The following is an 18,321-nucleotide window of genomic DNA, read 5'->3' as shown; positions in this document are numbered from 1 at the left end:
TGGGGTTTGAAGCCCATCTTTGGATTGAACAGAACATCAACAATTTAGATTCCTGGATTGAATTTCATGTGCATTTCCTTTTGGATGTGAACAACATAGATTCAATACCTTCAATACTGAGCACTGTGAATCTTCCACTTGTTTCGAGTTTTACCTTTAGTAGGAAGTCACAGACACAGTTATAAGTATGACCCAGAGGACTAAAACTGAGTGTCCTATGTGGCTTTCTATAATGTCTCCAAGACAATAAAAAATGTAAAATTCAAGAGCACTACAGAACACCTCAAGACTTACTGAATGTGTCAATGGATTGGGTGAAGAACTAACCATTCAGGACCTTATATTTGACATAACTGTATCTTTTTCCTAATCTTTCCCCTAAATTCCATATTACCCTTGTTTAATTAAACAGTATGATTCTAAAATCAATTAACTGGTGAAAAGATAGCTGCACTTCCATTGCCCTTTAGGTATAGAATCATTTCTCTACTTGATCCTTATATAATTATTCAATAATATCTCGGTAGTAAGTCCACATTCTGGACATTCCCCCAGTGAACATGGTTTCTCTGTAATCTATCAGTTTCTTAAAACTAACTTGAAAACATCGATGAAATTTGCTATAATCTAGAAGTACAGAGAACATAGCCTTAGTTTCTATAACCTTTGTTTTTGGAGGTTGTCTATCTTTCTGTTAAATCACTGACACACTTCATTAAGGGTCAATATATCTTCCAATGGTAACGTGCCTGGAACCACTCACAACACCTCCAGGTGTTCTGTAATCATGGATTTGTATAGAACCTAACATCTAACAACAAGAACACCAAACGTCTGAAAGCAAAGACCAGCATTCCATCGGCCTTTTTGTTTATTTTAACAATAGAGAAGGAGGACATTGTGATCCCTATGGGAAAGCAGGTCAAAGGTGTGTAGGTGGAACATCAGGAAGATATGTAATATTATCAGTAGCATCTCCACTTAAGGGGAGAATGAACAGAGATGATTGTAGCAACACAATAAAAGTGACCACCTAATCTCAACTTCACGAAATTCACGCTGAAGTGATCAAGTCTTTAAGAAGTGAGAAAGATACAGTATCTGAAGAGCAGTGTTCATAAGACATAGGAGCAGAACTAGGTCATCAAGTCTGCTCCACCATTCCATCAAGACTGACTTATCATCCCTCTCAACCACATTGCTCTGCCTTCTCCCCGTAACCTTTGCCACCCTTACTAATCAAGAACCTTTCAACCTGTACTTCAGATATGGTCAATGACCTGGCCTCCTGAAGGATCCATTGATCCTTGAACCTTACAGACTAAGGTAGGTTATGGAGATGCCCAGCTGTCATGGAACAAGTATCCCAATTTGAAGTAATTAATCAGAAATGAGGTTGGGGAATGGAATGACAGTAGCCAAAGGAAGCAAGCAGCCAAACACTGCATCCAGTGGTCATTAAGTATTGAATGGAAAGATAAAGGTGAGGATGAAGTCTGGAGAGGTGGGTGTTATTTCATGCTGTAATTTCAAAACCAAAAACACATAAGCAAGGAAGCAGAAGAAAATTGCCAGATTCGGTGCAGGTGTGTGTACTCATCAGTTAACGCAAAACATAAGATATTATATTTTAAAAATCTTCAGGAATTCAAGTCTGATAATCACTTAATGATAACATCTTGTTTCATGGAGTTCCTTTCTTCTTCAAACACAATTGCTCAGTTCAGAAAGATGCCTTTGAAGTATAAAACAACGAGACATCATTGAAAAAGAAATTGCATTTGGATTAAACTTTAAAATTATTTTGTTGTTTTTGATGTCACAATATCCAGTTTATAAAACATCAGCATATGTTCAACCACTGTGCACTTTTCCCCTTCCTCCTCTATTTTTCTGCTTGAGTTGGTTCCAAGCACCCGAGGACCCTTCAAAGTGTGGTACAAAGTGTTACTTCTGTTTAAACGTACCGTGGGTTAACAGTAAAGAATCATATTCTGGAAGAATTGGAGAACTTTTATTTACAGTAATAAACAAACACGTGTTAACCCAGCCACGTGCTGGAACATTCTGGCAATCCCGCATATGCTCAGTGCTCTGTCCTATCATGTACTGGCACGTCATTGCATGTGATATCACCACATCTTCCTTTCCTTAAAAAGAAAAACAATTAACAATGTTAATCAAAACACATCTACAGTATATCAGATAACTGAAACTCTGAAGTTGGCTCTTTCTTAAAACCTTTGCGATTCTTTCTTAACACCGCTCCGTCCTCTGTTTGGACCAGGTATGATCTGGTCTGTGTCCATGTGTTCCTTTTATCTTGTATTCTCACTTTATCTCCTTGTCCTTCAGACAAACGTCTCCTTTGATCAGTAGATTCACGTTCCACTTCCATTTGTAATGAAATACGAATCTTCTTTTCTTAATCTAATTCATTCATTAACTATGTAATCTCTTTTTTATGCTGAGACTTCATCATTTCAATAATACTTCTCGATTCCTTCACTTGTGCTTTCACTTCTTCCTTATACTGTGCCCACTGTGAACGTCCTTGCTCTAGACAGTGATGAAACTGAATCTCATATTCTCTCAGTGTCTCTTTCATTAGCAACCTGCTCCTGCCATTGCTTTTTCATATCATCAATTGCCTCCTATTTGGTCGTCTCAGACACTGCAGCTACTGCTTTTATATTCTCCATGTCAGCATTTCCCTCCATGAGCTAGACCTGCAGTCAAGTTACATCACCTTCTGCCGACTGTAATGAAACATTCTGTCGCTTCAGCTCTGTGTCACTATCCAAGACAAAAATTCTTTTCACCAAATTAAGTCTTTCACAGGCAGATAAACCCAGTATTGACTCTACATTTTTTTGGCACGACCACAAATGAAAGCATATGCACAATATTTTTCTGTGATACCTTTGCCACACATGTTCCTTTAACTGGAATGTCTGCACCCGAATACCCAGTCACTTTTATATTTGTCTGATGTAACTTCGGTCTTGGCTTTAAAGCATTAAACTCAGATTCTGCAAGAACATTTACTTGCGCTTCAGTATCAAGTTTAAACAGAATATTGTTTTGATTCACTTGCAACGGAGTAGTCCAGTCATTCTTACTTAGTTTACTTTCACAAAGCACATCTGTATAAAATTCCTCACGTTCGTCTTCCAGCACAGCATTTGCTTGTTTCATTTTATTTTCCTTCTTTCTACTTTCACAACAGCGTGAAAAATGATTAATCTTACCGCAGCCATTGCAAATTTTGCCATATGCGGGACACTGATTTGGACGATGTTCCTGCACACAGTGATCACATGACTTTTTTCTTTCCAATGCCGTCTTGCTCTCTGTCGGTTTCGTCAACGTATTATTATATTTCTTGATGTATTCGCGCTTTTTTACAGCATTTACATTGCAGTTTTTGAGAAAAAGCTCTTCAGCCTGCAACGTCACGGTCTCAGAAGCTTTGCAAAGCGCCAAAGCTTTTGCAAAATTTAAATCCTGCTCTCTCAACAGCCTTTCTCTCAGAGCATTATCTCGAATGCCACAAACAAGTCTATCTTTAATGAGAGAGTCCGTGAACAATCCAAACTCGTATGTTCTACTATGCTTTCTTAACTCAGTAACATACTGACCAATTGATTCAACAGCTCTCTGCACACGTGAAGAATTTATATCGCTCATACGTTAAATTATGCTTAGGTATACAAAATACTTCAAATCTGTCCATTATCGACTTTAAATTGAAATTATCTCCATGTCCAAAGACAAAATTATTATATACCTCTACTGCGTCATTCCCGATTACATGGAGCAAAAGCGCAGCTTAGGTTTTTTCCAATTTTTCTTCATAATCGATTGCTGATAACTACAGTTCAAACTGTTGCTTGAATATCCTCCAATTCTCAGCTACATTGCCGGTCAGCTGAAGTTTTGGTGGGGGTTGAAAACCTTCCATTTTACCGTTTACTGTTCGACCATTTCTCTTTTTTTTCAATTATCTTCAATTCTCGATTCTCCCGTATTATTCTTCCAGAACCACTTCTGACACCATGTTATGTTACTCCTGTTTAAATGTACCTTGGGTTAACAGCAAAGAATCATATTCTGGAAGAATTAGAGAACTTTTATTTACAGTAATAAACAATCACGTCTTAACCCAGCCATGTGCTGGAACATTCTAGCAATCCCGTGCATGCTCACTGCTCTGTCCAATCATGTACTGGCACATCATTGCACGTGATGTCACCACACAAATAAGATGAGATAAGGTGTTGGTTGGGTGGAGGAGCCGCGTCTTTATAGGTCACTGACTGCGTGGCCCTATCAATTTTATACTTATCCCAATGTTGACTTCAGTGGAGAGTAAAATAAGGTAGTGGCACAAAACAAATGGGTCTAATCTGAAAGGACCCCTCAAGAATTTTCAGATAAAGTTACCCCCAAGTGCATCTGGAAACTAATCTTTTGTGAGGACTATCATCCACACAATTGTGTATGGATAAACCCTCTCAGAGGCTCACACAGATGTGTTTTGATGTGTACATGCACATCCTGGCAAGAACCATCAAATAATAACTTCATATGGAGCGCTTCCAGATTCTTTTCTTTTCCCTAACCCTTGACACTCTAATCAATGATGTCAAACAACGCGACAAAACACCCAGGGTGGTCCTGGTCAGTATGTCTCAGCTCTACACAACATGATTCAATTGATTAGCAAAATAAATATTTGTAAGTGCAAATCTTGCAGCATGTGTTAAAGAAGGATAAAGTGTTGCCCATCCGAATGCTCATCACAGAGCATAATCATGAGCACATGTACTCTGTAAGTATTTGACAGTGAAAGCAAGCTCATCCCAGTAAGGAACTTTTATTTGTTGTAGCTCTAATGGAAGAAGTTAGTATCACTATCACAGGTAGAAAGAGCATCTTTTACTGTATAAACTGTTTTTTTGCTGTATTTAATTTAACTGTTGATTTTGTTTTAGGGCGATAAAGGAGAGGCGGGAATTATGGGACCAATGGGACCACGGGGATTACCTGTAAGGAAGCTGGTTATTATTTTGTGCTTTGACCAAATTTGATTTTGAGTAACTTGACTGATGAGAATGTGGTGGATTTGGTGGACTCTTCGAGGTCCACACAGATTGGGTGGAGTCAAAACCTTAGATGCCGATCCTAATTCTTGACAGATGTATTGCAAGTGTGGACAGTGTTGTATATTCCAGCGTTCAATAAGGCTAGCAGGGAATTGCCTTGAAATGATCCACAAAATACTCTCTGTGAAGCTATACTATTGAAGTTATTTCAAGACTATGGATGTCTTTGGATAAAGCCTTTACATGGAACAACTCCAATTTGGGTTCCTTGGAGATCTGCCATACATCCAGTCAGCACCCTCCTCAATCAATCCAACTGAGGTGGAAGTATAATTTGTAGCTTCAAGATCTCATAAAAATAAAAACAACCCATTTGCCTACAGTAGTAGTGCAATCACTCAAATCAAGAAAGATATTCTCCTAAGGGTCTGTCTATTGGTGGGTCCTCAGATAGCTGCAGAAGCTGATCCAGGATCAACATATTCTGGTGGAATGTGGACACAAGTAAGTGGTGGCTGTGATTATTGGTTGATCAGAAGTCTTTATGAAAATGTGTGTGTTCGTAGAAATGGGAGATAGAGACTTTACAGTGGAGCAAGTTTTGCTATTCATGTGTTAATCTTGTATGTCAGCTCCAATGTCACTGCCTGTGCCCATCATATTATTGCCCTCCCCAATCAGTCTGAAAAAAAGGTGTCACTTTCAGTACAAGAATAACATGAAGTAAACACAGCCAAGAAATGATCTAATGGCTCTGCTGTTCTGATTGACTGATGGCTCACATATCATGATGTTATCTTTAGTTGATGAATAACATATCTCACTCTCAATGAGTATCTCCACAGGAAGGGAGCAGAAGTTGACAAATTTAAGACCACCATGGTCTCCAACACTTGTGCTCTCTCCTAACCTTAAATTTCATGGGTCCACTGATGGTGTCAAATCAGTGCATTCATTGCAAGTTCATACAGTATTTATTGAGAACTATAAGTTGTGTAATATTAATTCAGCTGGAGAATGATGACCTTTGCTAATGTCTTTTACAGGGTTCACTAGGACCAAAGGGTGAAAAGGGAGGCCGGGTAAGAATGACTGGTCCTCTGCATGGTCTTGTTTATTTGTACTGTTTTAATTTGCATGAGTTATGAGGTAAAGGTTACAAAGACAATATTTTCCTCTGAACGCTACCTTTTGGAGATGTGTGAAATGTAGCAAACAATAACAGATTTTGCTCCTGATTCTGTCTGGGAATACCTGGTGAGAAAATATTTTCACCTTCGGGTTTATCAAGGTTAAGTTCTGGCCAGCTGTGGTCACAGAGTTGTACAATACAAAACCGAGCCCTTCTGCCCACCACATTCATACCAAACTATTTGCCCATCTACATTAGTTTCTCACATGAGGTCCATATACTTCTATGCCTTCCCAGTTTAAGTGTCTATTGAAATGTGCCTTCAATTGTATCTGATTCCACCACCTTCCCTGGCAGAGAGTTCCAGCCGAGAGTTGTCCAAAGGAATGCGCCTGTTACTTTAACTTGGGATTCTCTGAGATGTTCTGCTATCTAGCTAGACTCTGTTCTAATTGTAGGGTCCCTTCATTGGGTGTGTACACAAGTCTATTGAAACATTTACATGAATTGCACACATTAGTTGTTATAAATGGAAAATCATATTTATCTTGTATATCTTAGTGTACATACTATTTATTACAAGTTACTATAATCTGTACATTGCACATTCAGACAGAGATGTAACATAAAGATTTTTACTCCTCACGTATATGAAGAAATAAAGTTAATTCAATTCATCACATATATTTCCTAACTGACCAGTTTTCTGATATTTTTGCTGACAAAAATAGAAAACTACATGTATGTATAATTTACATGGCTTGTTATTAATGCTTTTGGGGAAAAAAGGCACTTGTATGTTTTTACTTCAATCAGTGGAAAATATTACTCTAGTAGCCCGCAATGCAAAGGCAATTATAATATTCAGTGACCAGTAATATAATCTTAACCATGTGTTGTGTAACTGAAGTTAATTTTTTTAAAATATAGGTATAATTTTCAAAATGTCTGTTTGTTTTAAACAAAAATTACATTTTAATTGAAATTGTCAACTTGGACTTCAAAAATTAAAGAATTTATTATACAAAGTAATCCAAGTTCAAACAGATATACTGTACAAATGAAAATGGTGCTAATTTGATTTTGTGTGTGACTTTTGCTAGATGCTTAAATTATGCTTTGTTGTTTCTTTTTCTGTTTGCTTTTTTGCTCCTGTTTTCTTATTCCTTCCAACAGGTCTGCCTTACCCCCTTTATTCCTCCCTTCTGTTCAACATTAATCCTAGATTATCCTCCTTGCTCATTCCTGAAACAGCATTTCCTTCTTCCTGACAGTGATCCTCTTGTGCAGGCTAGTCTATAACAGCTCAGTCTCTCTTTCACCCAAACTAATGATATTCTGAACCTCTAATTCATTATATAATTTGTATGGATGTTTATAAGGAGACTCTGAGATCTAATAAAGTGCCCACTATAATTTCTTTCTATTTTCAAAGTAATATAGAACAGGGAATTGATTCAGTTTTTGGCTGTATATTCTGATCCTTAAACACCTTTTTAAAATATTTCTTGTTTAAAATTGTTTTGTGCAAAAAAGCATAACTGAATCCTCAAATGTGTTAAAATTACGCTAGTGTTTTTCAAACACAATGTGTGCTTGTTTAATCAGACAATCTGTCTTCAGAAACAATCTCCTGTGAATATATCTTCAGTATCGCTCCTTTAAAACCTTAATGCTACTGAAGTTTACAATCAAACACAACTGTCTTAACAATTTACTCAATGATAAAGCAAGTGTAATTGAAGAGATTTGATCTAAAATCAGGAAGTGTTACTTCAACGTGTTTTCCCCTTTTTTCGTAGCATTTTATTCTTTGACTAATAAAAATATTGTTTGCAGGGGGAGAAGGGAAAGAGAGGTGCTAAAGGGCCTAAAGGGGATAAGGGAGACCAAGGAGTGCCTGGATTAGATGCACCTTGTCCATTGGTATGTTCTCATGATGTCATTGAAAATGTCAGGTATTGTAATGGAAAAATAAGGGAGGAACAAGACTACCAACCCAATAGTACCAGTAACATGGAGTTCTCCAGTACAAACCTGAAGACTGCTTTTACATATTGATTTCCAATTACTTGGTCACAATTCAACTTCATTTGGCTGGAGAGTGCTGCAATGATTTTAGACCTACACCTAATGTGTGGGTTAGATAAACCAAGGCCTGATTGCTTCCCAGTTTTAAAAGTCAGTTATCAATTCTTTGCCTAGCACAACTGCCCATTTCAATTCCTAACATTGATCAAAGAGCTTTGCTGATCTTTGAATTGGTCAGTGGGTCTGCTGCAGGTCTGATGGTGTTGTGTGAGAGTTTCCTTTGTGGTACTTGCTGCATATTGAAAGAAATTGCCATTTCTGGTAAAGTGTCACCTGTCACATGTTGATTTGTCTCCTCCATCATCCTCCCTCCTTTCTCCATCTATGTGAAAGTTGATTCAAAATGCACTTGTATTAACCAAGTCAGTTCATTTTGTAAACAGGGATTTCGAGGCTTTAAAGGAGAAAAAGGTGAACCGGGCTTACCTGGCCTGGATGGGCTTGACGCCCCTTGCCCATTGGTATGGTGTTACATCCCTTCCCTTCCTGCATGTTAATCATTGTAATCACTTTCATGCATGCTCGTGAATTAATAACTCTAAGTGCAACCTGATCAAGTACTGCTTCATCCCCACATAACCAACAAAACCAGTGATGGATATGCTTATTAACATAATCAGAAATTAGTTCTCATGTATTTGTTCAGTGCAATTATGAATTTGGCTACAAATACAAAAATGCTTCAATTAAAATTGTACTCACTTTACAAATGCCGATTATAGCATTTTATGCAGAGGACCCATTACCAAATACACAAGAACACCTCAAGGCACAAGCTGTAGAGTAAAAAAGGATAACTATAATATCAAACTGACTTAATTTAGCAGCAAGCAATATAAAGTTGATACAAGTTTGACCTGTTTGTGCAGCAATGATTTAATTAGATTTCAAAAGTACTTCATTAACTAAAAGACACGTGAAAAAGATATGAAAAGTGCAATTTAGATGTGGAATTAATATTCATTTTTATTCTATGGTTCTTACATATCACCTTCAAAACTTTATATTCCTTATCGTTGTCCGTGGAAAAATTAGTGATGTGGAAATTTTTGTTGTTGTTTACGAAAATACCAATAGAGAAGAACTCTAAAACATGAAATAAGTTTAGAAATAAAGGCAAAGCTGCAGGAAATTAATTTATGAAGGTTGCGTGACTCTGAAGATGAATCCTTTTTTATATATATATATATATATATATATATATATATATATAATTCTGTGACACTTCATTTCCACTTTTCCCTGTATTTTGTATTTCTGAAACTAAAAACCATTCATCACTGAAACTTCTGCAAGTGAGTTAAATTTACATTTGATATTAATGTTGCACAAGACCACAATCACTCAAATAGAGAGCTATCCTGTTCTATTTATAATCCCAAATCAACACTGGTCATTTATCTCACTGTTGTTGTGGGAGCTTGCTGCGCAACAACTGGCTGCTGCTTTTCTTACGTTATAACAACGTCTGCTCTTCAGAAGTACTTCACTGGCTGTAAAGCGCAAGGACATCATGAGGTCATGAAAGGCAGTACCAAATTGCAATTTATTTTCATTCTTTGGCAATTAAACAATGCTAACCCAAATAGTTTAGCAAAGTGGCCTTATTCATTTTAGTGGCTTTGTCCTTCCTTGCAATTTCAAAAGCCAAGCATCCCTATCAAACTTTCCTTACTTATTTAATGCTGCTGCAGTAGATTTTCTTGCAGAATCATCTGTTATTTATCATATCGATGATCCTGTTTTCCTTTTCAAAACCAATTAAGAATTAACAATCTCTCACTCCTTTCCTACCCTTACCCTTGATTGCCACTTTCTAAAACCCTGCCCGGAATGCATTACAACAGAGTACCAATGGGTTCATCGTAATTACCTTAAATCATTTTTAATGCCTAAATAAATTCATCTTTTTTTATGGTGCATCAGTGAGAAATCAAATTCTTTCTATTTTTGTAAGATCCAAGAGTAATCTAGGAATCCTTTCTATATTATAGAACATACTTAATTTTGTGAATATTTTAAGTATACAGATCCTGTTTTATTTGCAAAAAGGATTTTACTGAACCATTGTTCCCAGTAGCAGTGCCATGCATGACCAATAGTTTTAAAGCTTGCTTAAATTTCTTGCGTTTGGAATCTATAGTTTAAAAGAAAGCATGTTGCTTACAACTGTCTAGTCATAAGCAAATGTGCATATTATTCAATGGGATACAATAATCATGTAATTTAAGAAATGCTCGTATCATTGGGTAATTTGCTAGTTGCTTAGAAATCTGGCAAAGCAGATAGCGGTGTGAGAGCAAGATTTGAGCTAGTTTGCTGTGTAAGTATAGCAGGAAAGTCTTCCCTTTCAGTGTTATAGTGATGCCTCATGGTCCGGAAAATCTGATGTCAGAATTTTCCTGTGAGAACCAACATTGTTTAATATAGATTTAAGGTACAGTAGTATCAGCATTTCAGCACTGAAGTGCACTCTGTATCTCCTTTCAAGTCATATGATCTTAATCCATTTTGAAATAAATGGTTTGGTGCCCACACTAAAATAGCAGATACAAGGAAGGTGTTAAATACATATATACTCATGACAACAATTCCTAGATCACCCAATTGAAGTCTGCTGCTTTATATAACTAGATGATAGTTTTCTAGTGGAAATCGAGCTGGCTTCATTGATTCTCTCTGGGTAGCATTTGGGATTTACTGTGATGTGTAAGGGACAATCTGCCGATTGCAGAAAGGGCTTACAAGCTCAAAATTCTATTATCCATAGCTTACCTACTGTTGAAGTCATTAGGGCCAGCAGTTCCGCCGTTCCTTAGTCTAGTACCATCTGCCTACGTTAGAGGGTTGAATAAATCACAGCATTATTGTAAACAACATGGAAGCCCATTATTTATCATGTTGAAACTAACTTCAGAATTTATGAAGCGTTCAAATACAAAATATATTCACAATGGAAGTGTTACATACTGAAAAGCTCTCAATGAATTCATGTTCCCAGTATTTCTCATTGGCATAGTTTTATCATTTGAGTGGACCTTTTAAATGTACATATGTAACAGATAAGTAAAAAGAATGTTTCTCTATAACATTGTAAACCAAAAACAAAACTCTGCTAATGTTGGGAATTTGAGCTCAGAACAGGAATTACTGCAAATACTGACCAGTTCAGGCAGCGTATATAGAGAAAGGAGCAGAGCTAACATTTCAGGTCAACGATGATGAAGAGCTATTAGTCCAAAATATTAATGCAGGAGATTTTCAGATGCTGGAAATTCAAAGTAACATACACACAATGCTGGAAGAACTCAGCAAGCAAAGCAGCATCTAGGGAAAGAAATGAAGAAACAGCATTTCAGATCGAGGCCTTCAAGACTGGAAAAGAATGGGGAGGATGTTAGGTCTCAACCAGAAATGTTGACTCCATGGAGTCTTTTTTCCATAGATGCACCTGGCCTGCTGAGTTCCTCCAGCATTTTGTGTGTTTGACCCAGAACATCAGCTCAGTTTCCATAGGTACTGCCTGACCTGCTTGCCATTTCCAGAACCTCCTGTTTTTTTAATATATATTTCAGTTCCCAACTAACAGTTTAATTTCTGGGATTAAGAACCAAAGCAGACCCCTATACTAGTTAAAATAAATTGAGGGATAGGTTGGTGAGGCGGAGCAGGGAGAAGGAGGGTTAGGAAATTCCAGGAATCAAATACATGGAAATTGAGGCAATAAAGATTATAATACAACTTTCTCCATTCTCTCAGCATTTCAGAGGCATGGAGGTTGTTGATGTAAAGTTGTGTCTATTTAAAGAGACTAAGTATATTATTAACATGTTTCAATCTAGGTTAGTGAAATGTAATTCTCCTGTTGAATAACAGTATGATCTTCCACAAAATAACTTTGTTACTTTTCCTTGTTTTTAAAAAAAAATGAAAACTACACTGCCATGACAGCAATCAAAGATCTGCGAAGTATTAATTGAAACCAAGAAGGAGGCTGTTGTAAAATCATTAGATCTATGTGATATTATCTAAGGATAACAATCAAGAAAAGTTAACATTGTTTGTAATTTTAGATTTGATAACAGCACTTTAATTGGATTTACAAGTCAGAATGAATTTACAAGATCTCATTTCAGTTTTATCACAATAAAGAAAATGGATAAGAGCTTCAGAGTAAAATACTGAGATTTCATCAAAGGTGTTCACATTCTGATGTGTATTGACAGATAGTAAGGTGTGCCCTGAACAGAAAGCTAGATTTTGTTAGTAAAAGCAATAGTTCCTGTGTCAACACCAAAAAGGTTAATTCTTTTTTTTATTCCCCCCCCCCAAAGTATTATTTTAATGGGGTCTCTTTCAACCATTAGACTGATTTCAATCCAGTAAACTCTTGATCAGGTGCTGTTTAAATTACAAAAATGTGTAGCTGTCAACTAACTACAATGCCCAGGTGTTGATCTCACCTTCAGTTCTTCATTGGATCTGGTTCTAGTTTCCTGTTTTCCTTAAAGGCAGTTTCAAATCACAGTTAAGATATTTAGGAAGAAGGAGCGGGAAGGGAAGCAGAACTAGAAAGTTGTTTAAGTAGAAGACGTAGAACTGGATAAAAAGGAAAAGATATAAATATTTTCTTTGCTTTGAATTATAGGGTGAAGATGGTTTACCTGTACAGGGCTGTTGGAATAAAGTAAGTTGCATTAAAAATGATGGAACAGAAGCATGTTTGTGTGCTGCAGCTATCATGTGTTTTCTAATCAGAAGTGTGTCGTCTTTGAATTGATTGGGATCTATAAGTGTGTGTAGCATGGTGGTTGCTAAGCCTGTTTGTACTGTATAGTCTGGAGCCTGTAAACAAATGCTGCATCGTCAATCCATTATTATCAGCAATTGTTTGATTTTTGGCAAGCATTCTTTTTCTGTTCACCTTTTCATGGTAATTATGAACAATGTGCCATCCTTCATCCTTCATTTGGGCCCTATAAAAATGACACTGCCAATTAGTCATGAATACGGGATGAAAATTTTGCTTCCATTTTAAACAATGTTTATGCACTGAAGAAAGTGCAAATGAATTAGTAATTACAGATTGGATCTGGAAATGCACATCAATGTCTCTGAAAGGAAGAACTGTAACTATATATTTTTTAAAACTGCAAATTGAAAATGCATATGGCTAATTTATCAGCTGCAAATACTGTGAAGTGGTAGAAATGTGTTGACACATACAAGACCATTTAAGCGCAAAGTTTGGTTTGATCAGAAATTATTAGATCATCCATTAAAATGTGTAAACTATTAGCGACAGGTATAAACTATTAAAGTACTTTGACCATTGTAATGAACTCACTATTCAAAGGCTTATTTGCTGAACATAATTTTTGTCCCATTCAAATATATAATCTTAATCTAAAAATTCTGCAACCCAATATCATTTCGCAAACACTGAACACATTACAGAGTTATTATAGTAATGATGGAGAGTATTCAGCCCATTAATTCCATGCCAGACCTTTGTAGAGAAAACTGGTTAATACAATTACTATTAAATTGTGTTGTTGCCATATTAGTGAGGACATTAATTCATTTATTGTAAGTAGGTTACAATATCGGAATCAGAATTTATATCACTTCCATATGTCAGGAAATTTGCCGTGTTGCAGCAGCAGTGCATTGCAATACATAAGAATGGAAGAACTATAAATTACAATAAATATATGCAAAATTAAATAAGTAGTGCAAAACGAGAGGGAAAAAAGTAGTGAGGTAGTGTTCATGGGTTCATTGTCCATTCAGAAATCTGATAGCAAAGGGGAAGAAGCTGTTTCTGGGAAGTTGAGTGTGTATCTTCAGGCTCCTGTACCACCACCTTCATGGTAGCAATGAGAAGAGGGCATGCACTGGATGATTGGGGGTTCTTAATAATGGATGCCACCTTTTTGAGGCATCGCTTTTGGAAGGACTCCTTGATGCTGGGGAGGACAGTGCCCATAATGGAGTTTACAACTTTCTGCAGCTTCTTCTGATCTGGTGCAGTGGCCCCTCCACAACAGACAGTGATGCAGCCAGTTAGAATGCTCACCATGGTACATCTGTAGAAATTTGTGAGTGTCTTTGGTGACATACCAAGTCTCCTGAAACTCCTAATGAAATGTAGCTGCTATTGTACTTCCTTTGTAATTGCATCTATATATTGAGGCTTGGATAGATCTCCAGAGATATTGATAACTGGAAACTTAAAAACTGCTTACCCTTTCCACTGCTGATCCCACCAGAATCACAGTGTTATACAGCATGAAGCTGACCCTTTGGTCCAAATCATCCATGCCGACCAAGATGTCTGTCTGGCTTTGTGCCAATTGCCTATGTTTGGCCCATTTCTATCCATGTACCTATCCAAATGTCATTTAAACATTGTAACTGCTGAGGAAAAGTATTGATCCTGCACCTTGTGAAACATGCATCCTGATGCCTTATTAATGCAATAAGGAATGTGCAGCATAATGTAGCCTGTGAGATTTCAAATTGAGCTCCCTAATAATATAAACTCTCACTTCTTCTCAAATAAATTTTGGAGTGGTGATTACTTCTTTGGTAAGTGGGTCAGTTCAGTCAATATGAAAAGAGAAAAGCCAGAGTCTAAAAGGGAGAATCGCACATATAAAATGATGACATTTGAATAAATTTAATAGCAAATAACTGAAGTGCTAAGTGTGTACTTTCCTCCTTGTGGCTCAGCATCAAGAACTGTGATGCAACTTATTTAAATTTGCCCTTTTATTAACTTGTTCCATGATGACTTGGTTTGAAGTGCTGGTGTTGAAACTAACTTACATTTACTTTCTCTCTTTGCAGTGATGATGGTCTAACCTCAGAATGGAGTGTGTACATAGAATATTTATTTTTATACAGTTTTTTGCAATTATAAAAGTTACCTTTTCTAAAAATTTCATATTTTAATAGCACATTTTGTATAAATTGTATTAAATCCAGTATGTGTCTACCATTGTCTTTGTACTTGCGTATTCATCTGCTAATTTTGTTACATAATACTGCAGTTATTATTTGCATGATATTTGTGCATAATATAAAGAGCCACTGCTGCATTATAATTTATTGTATTATATGAAGTGGGCTGCCCTTAACTGCAGACCTGGTTATTTGAAGTCATTGCCCCAGACCAATTGCAAACTGTATGTATTCCTGCCAGGGATTTATTTGTGCCTTCCTGCTGATATAACACATGTTGCACAAGTGTATGTTAATCCTGGTATAAGCAAACAATCCAAATGCTTCAGCAGAGGTTGCTGGTAATGAAAACCGAGAAAAGACAGATGCATTTTTTAAAATTCTATATGTGAACCTGTATCAAGTAATCATGTCCTTTTCAGGACTAACAGCAGTAAAGAATGCTAATCTGTTGTCCTAGCATTTTCATACCAGCTGTGGTTAATGTTTAAGTGTTAACCTTCAGTCCTTGCAAATTCTTAAGTGTTACCACAACTTTTGTTAATAGTTGCATGGTGTGGAATAAGCTGATGAAATTGCTGGGTGCAATAACCCTCGGAAAGCTACAGCCTCCTTTTCTTGCTGAAGTTGATTTCAGTATTAAGTATAGCAGAAGACACCAATAAAGACATCATTTGACATGGTCCACAAGAATAAGGCTTTCTGTTTGTTTTTAGCTAATTGCATGATTCCAAGAAATTCCATTAACACAATTTGCAAGCTTTAATATATTCTGCAGTTTAGAATATATATGTATATACTGTTACAAGATGACAATGTTCTTCTACTAGCCACCTTCCTCCAAATTAGTTGCTTTAGTACCTCTAAGATGAGCAATTTCCAACCCATAGAGTCACTGCTATCAAATTTGGGTTTTTTCTCAGCCTTCCAAAAGTCATAAAGCAGGAGCTCCCAACCTTTGTTATGCCATGGACCAATACCATTAAGCATGGGATCCATGGACCCCCAGGTTGGGAACCCCTGTCATAAAGCAACAAAGTCCAAGGAAAGCATTCAGCATTGTGTTCTTTTCCCATACTGCCTCATTGGTAGAATTCCAATCGATCCTCCCCTCTCCTGCTATTTCTCATTACCCGACAGATTTTCTTTCTTTATCAATCATTTATCCAATTCCCTTATTGAGTCAGCCTCCACTGGCCATTCCAGTAGGAAGGCAGCTAATGAAGGAAGGATACACAAACCTGCAAAGGTTCATTAATCTGTGCGTGCACCAACTAACAATTTTCAGGCAAATGTTTAGCATGGAGTACTTCTGAATTTAGTATTACCTGTTACAGTTCCTGTTCCCGGTTCATAGATTACAATTAACAATTGACCGAACATCAGGTGCTTTTTTTTTTGGAAGGGGGTTCCAAACTTCTACCACTTTATGCACATTCTGTTCTTCAAAAAACTTGCCTCATACTTTTAATCTATATTCTCTCACCTTGGCCCACAACATTTGGCAAAAACATTTTCCTTTAGTATCCTGAAAATTTAAATCAAGTTGCCCCTAGCATTCTAATTCCAAGGCATACACAGAGTCTGAGTGATTATTCGTTTTAATTTTACACTTGAATACTCTTGGTGTCCATATGTGAACCTAAACTCTCCAAGCCCAATATCTCTCCCCCACTAGATGTGGTCTAATCAGAGTTTTCAATAGCTGCATTATAACCTCATAAATCCAGACATATGTTCACACCTCAGTGTTTAGTTAGCCTCTTTGATTATGTTTGTATCTCCTCATAATGGTTTAATCATCTAAGTACAGAGGATGCTCACTACCAGATCCCTTTAGAATTCCAGTTCCACATATTTGAACATTTCATAAACATGAGAAATTCTGCAGATGCTGAAAATCAAAAGCACCACCCACAAATTGCTGGAGGAACTCAGCAGGTCAGGCAGCATCCATGGAAAGGAACAAACAGTCACCATTTCAGGCTGAGACCCTTCTTCAGGACTGGAAAGGAATAAAAAGGTGGGGGGAGGGGAAGGAAGATAGCTAGAGCTGGAATGACAGTGTGGGGGAGGATTTCTCATGCTCTTAATCTCCTCACTAACTTTCAATTCCCTGGCCCTGCCTGCTTCATTTTTCATGATGGATGTCTAGTCCTTATACAATTCAATCCCCCATCAAGAAGTCCTTAAAGTTCTCTGCTTCTTTCTCAACAAAAGAACCAACCAGTTCTCCTCCACCATCTGCCAGAACTGGTTCCCATCCTCTCAATTTCTACTTTGGCTCCTCCAACTTTCTCCAGACTCGAGGGGTAGCCATGGGCCCCAACTATGCCTGCCTTTTTGTCGTCTATGTTGAACAGTCCATGTACAAAGCCTTCCCCGGTAATGCTCCCAAACTCTTCCTCCACTCCATTGACGACTGCACTGGTGCTGCTTCATGCATCCATGTTGAGCTCATCAAGTTCATCAACTTTGCTTCCAACTTCTACCCTGCTCTCAATTTCACTTGGTCCATTTCTGACACCTTCCTCCCCTTTCTCGATCTTTCTGTCTCCATCTCTGGAGACAAACTATCAGCCAATATCTATTATGAACCTACCAATTCCCACAGCTATCTTGACTATATCTCTTCTCAACCTGTCTCCTGTAAAAATGCTATTCCTTTTTCTCATTTCCTTCGTCTCCACTGCTTCTGTTCCCAGGATGAGTCTTTCCTTTCCAGGACTTGTGATGTCCTCTTCTTCAAAGAACATGGTTTCCCTTCTTCCACCATTGCTGCTGCCTTCCATTTATTGAACATCTACGCTCACCCCATCTTCCAGCCTCTTTACCTACCAATCCATGAGCCTCTAAATCGAATGCATCACTCTCTGCAACTTCCACCATCTCCAAAGGGATCCTACCATCAAACACATCTCTACCTCCACCCCTCTTTTTTTTTGCAGGGATCACTACCTCCGAGATTCCCTTGTCTGTTCGTCCCTCCCCACTAATCTCCCTGGGCTTATCCCTGTAAGCGGC

General features: G+C 37.4%; 1 protein-coding gene across 1 annotated transcript in view; it reads left to right on the top strand.

The window, feature by feature from the left end:
• Positions 1 to 17,217, top strand: part of col13a1 (collagen, type XIII, alpha 1) — a 123,552-nt gene extending 106,335 nt beyond the window's left edge. Inside the window, exons 35-39 of the mRNA XM_072282588.1 lie at positions 4,998 to 5,051; positions 6,155 to 6,190; positions 8,080 to 8,166; positions 12,980 to 13,018; positions 15,184 to 17,217. Of these exons, the coding sequence (XP_072138689.1) occupies positions 4,998 to 5,051; positions 6,155 to 6,190; positions 8,080 to 8,166; positions 12,980 to 13,018; positions 15,184 to 15,186 (219 nt within the window). The 3' untranslated portion in view covers positions 15,187 to 17,217. The remainder of the gene's footprint in view (positions 1 to 4,997; positions 5,052 to 6,154; positions 6,191 to 8,079; positions 8,167 to 12,979; positions 13,019 to 15,183) is intronic.
• Positions 17,218 to 18,321: the final 1,104 nt, after the last annotated feature.

The sequence above is a fragment of the Mobula birostris genome, chromosome 18, assembly GCF_030028105.1.
Source record: "Mobula birostris isolate sMobBir1 chromosome 18, sMobBir1.hap1, whole genome shotgun sequence".
NCBI lineage: Eukaryota > Metazoa > Chordata > Chondrichthyes > Myliobatiformes > Myliobatidae > Mobula > Mobula birostris.
The sequence above is the reverse complement of the archived record's forward strand: the minus strand, read 5'-3'. Positions and strand labels throughout refer to the sequence as shown.